Below are 9,106 nucleotides of genomic sequence, written 5' to 3'. Positions count from 1 at the left end.
GGGGGGGGGGGGGGTGGGAGAGGATTCTAGCACACATATTTGCTTTATGTGCTGAAGTAACTTTATTTCCTGGTGCCACAAATTCACCAAGTCAATCATATTAACCTGGAAAAGACTTACAAAGTGCACAATTTCAGCTGAATATGGAAGCAATTAGTTTCATTTCATTGAAAAAAGATAAACAAGAGAGAAGATTAAGAGAATGTGTATAACACAATGCAGCATGGGGCACTAATACTCTTATGTCACATCAGGTATATTTTTGTATGCTTAACCACACATTTTAAAATTGTCTTACATAGCTAGTCGATCAGTAAAAACATGTAACTTCTTGAATCGTTCACACGGGATCCACGATGCTGCAGAATAGCATGTCAATACTTCTGCTTGCATAGAATCTTGTGCTTTACTGATTCTGTTTGAGCTGCAAAACTTTTGTGATCATTTGTTGTTGACGCGTTCCAAGCTCTTACTGTCAATGTGCTTGGTAGTTTCTGTGACCTATCCAGAATGACTTTAATAGCATCTGAATTCTTCATGATGCACTCTTGGCTCTATTGAACTTTGCTTGAATCTTCATAGTTCGATGTACTTCCTCCACCTGCTCATGCAAACTATAGTTCCTTGCTATCTGAATTTAAAGATGCAAATCATCAGCTTCACCGATATTCTCTCTTTTCTGTTTTTGCATGAAGGACATCAAAGTATCATCAAACGTGAAAGTGATAATGCTAGTGGAGTATTTGACACAATCTGCATGTTGGTATTCCTGCAACAAGGACCATTCCTCTGCTTAAATTCATAAAACTAAGTGCATGTGACTAAAATAAGCACACTCCTATATTAAAAATGCAGTATCCACAAAACATGGAGATAGAAGAAGGAACCCAACTTCAGTTGATCGAAATAAAACCTAAAAAGTTCAGCCAACTTCACCAGAAATAAAGTCTAAAATTGTTATTGATATAAGCCTGGGAGGGGGACCAGAAAGAGGCGGATAGAGTATAAGCTGTGAACCAGGAAAGCCAAACTGTTCACCCAATTTACATATTTGGCAATTATCTTTTAGATTTCAAGAATCAGATAAAAAAAAATAAGGACAAAAGTAAAAAATTTACGAAGTAGGACCGAAGACTTTCAAGGTCAGAAAATTCTAAGTGAGTCTCAGCAGACGAAGTATAAGCAAAATATCTGAGGGGTGGATTTTAGTGGAATGGCAACTAGTGTGCTGGCTATACCGATATTTTATATCTTCAAGCCTGATCAAAAGTGTGGGTAAACTGGAATTGCAAATGCAGCTATTAGCCTATTACAACTAGTGGAGACTAAAGAACAACCTTGCGTTCCATTTATTCAGATAGCAGATGCAGCTACATCCACATCCCTGAGGGCTGGGCCAACTTTTTCAGTAGATCATGCTTATCCATTTTGACAAGATAAAGGCACCAGACTGACAAGAACCTCATTGGCTTGAATATGTTGTTAAACCACTGATTCCTGATCACCCGTAGAAATCATTAATTCGCTAGCATTTTCAGATCCAGAGAACATGATCTCATCTGTCAGCTCTCTCAATTTTGCATAAATCTCATGGCAATGAGGATGTGATAGGTCCTCCGCATTGAAACTATGCACCTCGTTTTGGACTTCTATCCAACTCCAACCAGGTACCTTAGTGATACTCCTTTCCCTCATCAGCCTCTTAATGTTAGCTATGTTATCCCACTTCTTGAATTGTCGGTACATGTCTGAGAGCAAAATATAGGTGCTATGCTCTCCTGGCTCCAATTCGAGCAAATGGCTAGCCACCTCACTTGCATATTCAATATCACCGCATGATCGACAAGTACCGAGTAGAGTTCTCAAAACCATAGCATCAGGATCAAATGGCATCCCTTTAACTAGCTCTTTTGCCTCCTCAAGGCGCCCAGCTCGCCCAAGTAAATCAATTGCACAAGCATAATGTTCCATTCTAGGAACAATTCCAAAATCAGCTTCCATAGACTTGAAAAAACGGCAACCTTCTTCAACCAAACCAATGTGACTGCACGCAGTCAAGACTGCCACAAAAGTGATATGATCTAGTTTCACTTCACTTTGTTTCATTAGGTAGAAGAGGTCAAGCACGAGCTTACCCTGCCCATGTTGTGCATAAGCAAACATGATCGAGTTCCAAGATATCGAACTCTCTTTAGGAGAAACTTCAAAGGACTTCCAAGCATCTTCAATGATGCCACAGTTGGAGTACATAAGTATCAAAGCACTGCTCACATGCTTATATGACTCAGACCGCAGTTTTAGTGCAAAGGCATGAACTTGTTGACCAAATCGAAGAGTAGCCAAATCTGAACAAGATCTCAGGGTGGCAGAAAAGGAATACTCATCCATCTCCAGGTTTTCCACCCTCATCTTTGTAAACTTTTTGAAAGCAATTTCACTCAAACCCTTCTGTGACAATCCAGTCAAAATGGAGTTCCAAGAAACAGAATCCTTTGCATCCAGGTTTTCAAATACTGTCAGTGCATCATCCATAGTGTTTGTAGATGATTTGACATACATGGAAATCAACGCATTCGAGATTATAGTTACATTTTCCAATCCCCTCTTGATAACCAAAGCATGCAAACACTTCCCTTGACTGTTATGTCTACCCTCAAAACAACCACTTATTATACTAGTATATGTATAAGAATCCATTTCCAACCCAAGCCTTTCCATGTCCAAGAATAGTTCAAATGCTTGCTTCTCCTCGTCATGTTCTAAATAAGCTGCTAGCATTGAATTCCACGTTACTGAATCTCTGCAACAAATAGTACCATCAAAAACACTCTCCGCACTTTCAATACTCCCACACTGGGAATATGCAGTAATTAGCGCATTAAATACTTTGACTTCACAACGTAAACCAAGTTTTTCAACTTTTCCATGAACCTGCATAGTCAACTTGTAAAACTTATCTTCATTAAGCAACGTTAGAAGTGGAGAGAAGGTTCCATCATCCAGCTGCACTCCCTCTTGCTCCATACCTCTCAACAACCAAAAACCATACTCTATATCACCTTTCCCTGCATATCCTGCTATTATAGCATTCCATGAGACATAATTACGTTCAGGCATGGTTTGAAACACTTCATTTGCATCGTCAACTTTTCCACACTTAGCATACATGTCCAATAGCGCACTGGCGGCGTAAACATTCCCGACATAGCCCATTTTAACCACATCACAGTGCACCTGTTGACCTAAGGACAATAAGCCATTAGAAGCAATACCCTTTAGTATGCTTCCAAAAGTATAGTCATTTAAACAAAACCCATTTTCTTTCATCAAATTAAGGAACACGCAAGCACTCAGAAATCTCCCAGAATTGACATATCCAGAAATCATGATGTTCCAAGAAGCAGTATCTCTGTGGGGAATTTCGTCGAACATGTTGAGAGCAGTACCAATTTCTCTGCATTTTGTGTATCCGTTTAAGATGGTAGTGGCAATGTATGTATCACTGATGCGTGCTAACTTGATAGCTCGACAATGGGCTGCCCTTAAGTGCAATAGCTTCATTCATGAGTAAACTATATTTGGCAACTCAACTCAACACCAAAACTTGATTTTTATATGTATATAGCTAGAGGATAATTTAATCTTTTGGATCATATGTTTTTTTTATATATATATATATAGCTAGAGGATAATTTAGTCTTTTTGGATCATATTTACATATTATAAAATATAAATACATCTTGTAATTGTTTAAAGTATCTATGGAGATATTTATTCCCTCGTGTATCGAGCATAACTTGAGTTTAAATTATAACAATTACTCTTAAACATAAGCTAGTTTCGGCAAGTTTAGTATATATTATACTAAGTTATAAAGATTGAATGGCTTAATTTTTTACGTCGACAGAACATGATTTTTTTATTTTTTTGATTGAGCTCATATTGGAGCTTTAATTAAATTTGAATCACGCTCTACAGAGCCCATTTAGGAATGACGCTTCCAATAAAAAAAATTTCATACCCAAGATTCGAATCAGAGATCGCTGATTAAGGGTGAAACACTTTCACCAATAAAGTTACTTCTTATTGTAAATTAATCATGATTAAAGTTTTCTTTTTATATAGTATTAAATTAGCAAGACACGTTTTTATCTTGAAAAATAGCGTAGAATATTATTTTGTGGGATAAAGAATGACAGTAAGAAGTTGTGAAAAATTGAATATGAGAAAATTATGCATTATACCAAACTATTAATTCAAAATAAATGTATTATAATTAGAGTTTTATTTAGTTTCAATTTGGAGCATACTTCTTGTCATTCGCTTCTCTCTGGACTCTCGCTCGCTCCTCTCTCCTTTTTCAGTCATCTCTTGATCGCTTCTCTAACTTTGTACAAACACAAATGTATTATTTTTGTTTGCATAAAGCGAAAGACACAATACACACAAATACAAATTCATATCTCTCCGTCTTATACGGTTATAGTTATATATTATACAAATGCAAATCTTCCCATGCATGTTCTTTTTTGTCTTTCTCTTTCTTGCTTTATACAAATATAAATTATACAAATACAATGTATTTGTATAAAGAGAGGGAGAGAGATTCGATATACAAATACAAATATTTTAACTCAATTCAATTGTATACAAATTTAAATTCAAATTTCATGCAGATATACAAACACACTCATTAATACATATACACAGTACTTACATATATACAATTATCTAACTGATATACATATAAAATTCACCTCTGTCCCCTCATTGTCTTCTCTCTCTCCCAATCTCGCTCGTCACTTTAGCCTAACACAAAGACCATATACATATACAAACACAATTTTCATAGACAAATGAATTAACACTCAATTTATACAAATCGCTGCTATTTATACAAATCAAATGCTCCATAGAAAACATAATTTACCTATGGAGAGCAAATAGCAAAACTATAGTTATAAAGCGTTAATATGATTTTTATCTTTGATATTCCTAAAATTAACTCTTTTTATTAAGCGAAGCAAGTAATTTTTCAAGCAAAGAAGAAAAAAATTAAACCCAAACAACTGATGCTCTTGTAGCTGTCGTAGATGCAGTTGATATGATACAATATGCCAGTGCATAGTTGGATATACTTATCCACTAAGTATAAATTAACCTTGTATATAGGAAAACAAATGTCATCCATTTTATTACTTAGGTACATGCCTGGGGTAGATACCCTTTCGGATATGTGCTCCCCTTGGAATTGAGTTTAGCAAGAAACTACACAGATGGAGATCTTCCTTGGTCAATCGTCTTAAGGCTACTGATTCGCGATAGTGCTCTAAAGTAGTCAGTCTTCTCGTGCCCTTCGTGTCAACCCAAGTCCGGTTCTTATACTTTCCCCGACAACCTTCATGTCTTCCACCTGTGCATTTTGCAACAAATTACTGCACATAATTTTAAAAACTGAAAAAAGGAGATTAATTGACACTGATTGAAACTTATCAAGAGGGTCAAAGCGTATCCCAACAAAAAGTTTAATGCAACTTTTTGGGTTTCATTGACCCAATGGTCGCTTACGCAGCACACGAGGCATGAAACACGTCCTATGGTGTTCTCGCCTTATATTGGCGAGTATCTCAATCTTTAACTCATTCAACACCATTCAAATGGCCTAGACACCTCCAAGCTTCTCACTTCGATAATGCTCAACTCCATCTTCTTGGAGAAACTCACATCTCGCTTACAAAACAAGTCATAACTTGATGGTGGTGTCCAGTGTTCACCTGTGTGCATTTATGAATCCCCTAGGTGACCAGTTTAGCCTAGAACCATTGATTGCCCGCAATCCTACCCAGCAATGCAAGCGCAAATGAGATCATACCAAGTGTTGTAGCTAGAAAACAGACATACGATCTCCAGGTAACTACTCATATGTATAAAAATACCACTACGTTTACAACTAAACTAGACCTAACCCTTCTGATCTTCTTTGAGCATGACACTGCTCATTTATATGCATTTCTCTCTCCCTCCATGTTCCTGACATCATGCCCTTAGTACAGAAACTACAATATGAAATTGATATATGCGTTGTTGCATGAATACCTTGCCAGCAGTTGAAAAATTACATTGACCAGCCTTGTACTGGATGAAGTTAAAAGGTGCTAATTTTACACCTGAACTATACCTAATTTTTAGCTATATATTCTTCCTGTAGGACTCCATCTATATATAAGCATTTTCCGTTCCCACAGTTCCTACCCTTTAAGATCAACTGATCAAGTGATAAAAAGTATGTCAATGTGCTTCATGTAGACAAACACAGTAACACGATACAAGGTTTTAACACGTCATACTAGTAAAAAAAGAGTTTGATTTTATAATTTTTTCGATCTAATGGAAACAGGAGAGGGAGAAAGGATCCTTTCCGATGATAAGATGAATAAATAGAAAAAGATGAAGAGAAAAATATGTCGTCCAACTTTCTCATATTTTGTGTGTATGCTGTGCACACTTGCAAAAATATGAGTAAAACACGGTTTCTTTCCAATATCATATGATCCCACACAAATGAAATGACATAACAGTATATGAAACACAAGGTAAAACCAAATAATCTAACATGTAACTTGTCAAATATCAACAGCTGAATACTTTCCACATTCAATGAACATGTCCAATTTGTAACACATGTAAAAGCATCAATTTTTTTCTACTTTCAAAGACAACCACCACCAACATCAAGAACAACGCATCAATCCAAGCAAATCATTCTATCCAAATCCATCGTTCTAACTGTTGCTTAGACTCGTAAGCAGGCAACAAGACATCCCACTATACTTGATGAAAAAGTACCTAAAAATTTGTTCTTCATATCACACAGTAAATTTGCCTTGGACTTGAAGGTGTGAGCTGCTTCCATAAGCTTTCATTTTCTTTGATGAAGCATAAGCGTTTAGTACTTCAGCGAATCCACTACAGTACTTTAACCAAAATGCTTCAGTGTATCCTAAATACTTCCAGGAATTTGTATCAATGGGCTGAATCTATTTTCCATTAGAGCAAGCAAATAGTTCCAATATCACCAACTTGAGACATCACAAAGCATTAACGATTCATCTCTCCTTGAAAAACTTTCCTATCCAAGTCTTTCCCAATACCCTCTACGATATATTCATGAAATTAGAGCCCCCCCCCCAGGATCAAGTACATGTGGTAAGCCTACTTAGGTAGGGTTCCAAACCTCAGTTCTTATCAACCTACGGTGTGTAATCTGCATCTTTCTGGCTAGAACTCGGTCAATAAGAATCATCGTTTCCCTCTGCTTTCAATTTCTTATTCATTGCATTCAGCCAAATACTTGTATAAGCAGAAAGATTTCCAGCACCCAAACCAAGTCTCACAATGTCGCCAAGCACAGAGAGATGGTTCTATCAAAATTTATTCTCAGCAACGCAAATAAACTTCATCCAACCTATAATTGGAGAAGTTCATAATGCTTACTAATGAACTTTCTGACCTATGGCCATGAAACCTTATCAATCGTTCCAAATAATTAAAAGTCAGAACCTAATTGCCCAAACAAGCTTGAATTCTTACTTACTCTAATTATTGAAGTTCTCAACTTGAACACTAAATCTCAGAAGTGTGAATTCTTCACCTAAACATGTAAAATAGAAAATCATGTAATATAAAGCAAAATAGGAACCCAGATAGCAGGTTGTAGCTTAGAAGTTAACTACCATGCAACACAATGCACAATAACACCATCGTAAACCTCAGTTTTCTTTCCAATCTTCCTTTTTCTGCCACAAAAAGAGCACCTTCCTGAAGAATGGCTAGGAGGTCAAAAAAAAGACCTTCTGATTTATTCCAACTGAGTAATAAATAGGATCTCCATTCAAGCAACCACTTAGCAATTGTTCATTCTAATGTCCAAGGACTCCAGAAAGGTGTGGTAAACAGAGGAAAGCACAAAAGAACAATAAACACCACAGCTTAGAATCTTAACTCCATGCCGTCACAGGGAGTATTTATTTCAAATGTCAGTTGAATACCAAATTCCTCCACACAAATACATAAACCTTAACAACTCTAACCCCTACCGATTGCAGTACATAGTCAGTTTAGCTTTAGTCAACTGAACTCCAAATAATACTATTAAAAAATGACAAATTTCTTTAGTCTATTAAAGAAGTAAGCGCAAAGAGAGAATTTACCGAGTGGATGCCGCAGGCGCAAAGAGAAGCCATAGAGGCGGAGGCGGTCGCGCCAACGAAAAGCGAGGCGACGGCGAAGGCTTTAAGTGGCATCATTCGACATTCGCCGGCAAACCCTCTCCTATAAGCGTAAATTCCCCATAGTAACTGACCTGTACTCGCAGCGGCCCACCATCGGTATCGTGACGTGCCGTCAACGGCGGCGTTTTCTTCATTTTGGTTCATTACCGCTTCATCGTGTCCGATCACCGGCGTCGTAAGGAGCTTAGTAGTCGATTTCGGCTTTGTTCTATGGGCTTTCCGTTTGGGCTCACTGTTGGTCCAAAGTAAAAACAAGTTTTGGGCTCATTGTCAGCAGAACCCGTATAAGTAAGTGAGCGTTTGATCATGTTTCGTTGTAATTTTTTTAAAAAAAATAATTCATGCGCAACAATTTTGCATGGTTGAAACAACTTAAGACATGCGGTGTTTGAATTTCATATCAGTAAAATTCAGTTATTTTTGCATGAACTTTGCCCATTTGTGGCCGAACTCAATCATATTTGCTTGGTTATCGTTGTAGAGTGTTGTAAGTACACAAACTTAGCCAAGTTAGCGAGTGTGAGAACAAGAATTCGAGCATTCACTTTATCAGTTCTGTACATATTCAACATGTATGAAGTTGTTCCAAAAGCGAGTAGATGTGCAAAAAGAAAATTAAAAAGTGGATATGAGTTAAAATAGTGGTGTCCAAATAGGATGCTCCTGAGTCTTGAGAATTTTTACTTTTGAGCCAAGTAACTTTGATTTATTATGACTTAACTATCTATAGATTCAAACCATTTGAACTTGCTCAAAATATAGTACAATTCGCTCATTTAACACCTCTGTCTAAGATAAATGGACATCCAGAAAAG

The 9,106-nt window shown here is 37.0% G+C and overlaps 2 protein-coding genes across 3 annotated transcripts; both read right to left on the bottom strand.

Annotated features, from left to right (window-relative positions):
* Positions 1–138: 138 nt before the first annotated feature.
* LOC107013855 (putative pentatricopeptide repeat-containing protein At3g25970) lies at positions 139–3,669 on the bottom strand. 2 transcript variants are annotated; one of them, XM_015213740.2, is made up of 2 exons: positions 1,338–3,669; positions 139–769 (listed from the first exon to the last, which is right to left on the bottom strand). In XM_015213740.2, the coding sequence occupies exon 1, from the start codon at positions 3,559–3,561 to the stop codon at positions 1,483–1,485; it is 2,079 nt and encodes a 692-aa protein (XP_015069226.1). In that variant the 5' UTR covers positions 3,562–3,669; the 3' UTR covers positions 139–769; positions 1,338–1,482. The 2 variants fall into 2 exon arrangements, with proteins under 2 accessions (XP_015069226.1, XP_015069233.1); XM_015213747.2 differs by having other exon boundaries at positions 139–631.
* A 1,386-nt stretch (positions 3,670–5,055) lies between these two features.
* On the bottom strand, positions 5,056–8,534 carry LOC107006992. The gene is made up of 2 exons (XM_015205480.2): positions 8,211–8,534; positions 5,056–5,413 (listed from the first exon to the last, which is right to left on the bottom strand). Exons 1-2 carry the CDS (start codon positions 8,433–8,435, stop codon positions 5,339–5,341), a joined length of 300 nt encoding a protein of 99 aa, XP_015060966.1. The 5' UTR covers positions 8,436–8,534; the 3' UTR covers positions 5,056–5,338.
* Positions 8,535–9,106: the final 572 nt, after the last annotated feature.

This window comes from Solanum pennellii, chromosome 1 (assembly GCF_001406875.1).
Source record: "Solanum pennellii chromosome 1, SPENNV200".
In the NCBI taxonomy this organism is placed as follows: domain Eukaryota; kingdom Viridiplantae; phylum Streptophyta; class Magnoliopsida; order Solanales; family Solanaceae; genus Solanum; species Solanum pennellii.
This window is presented reverse-complemented; position numbering and strand designations above follow the sequence as displayed.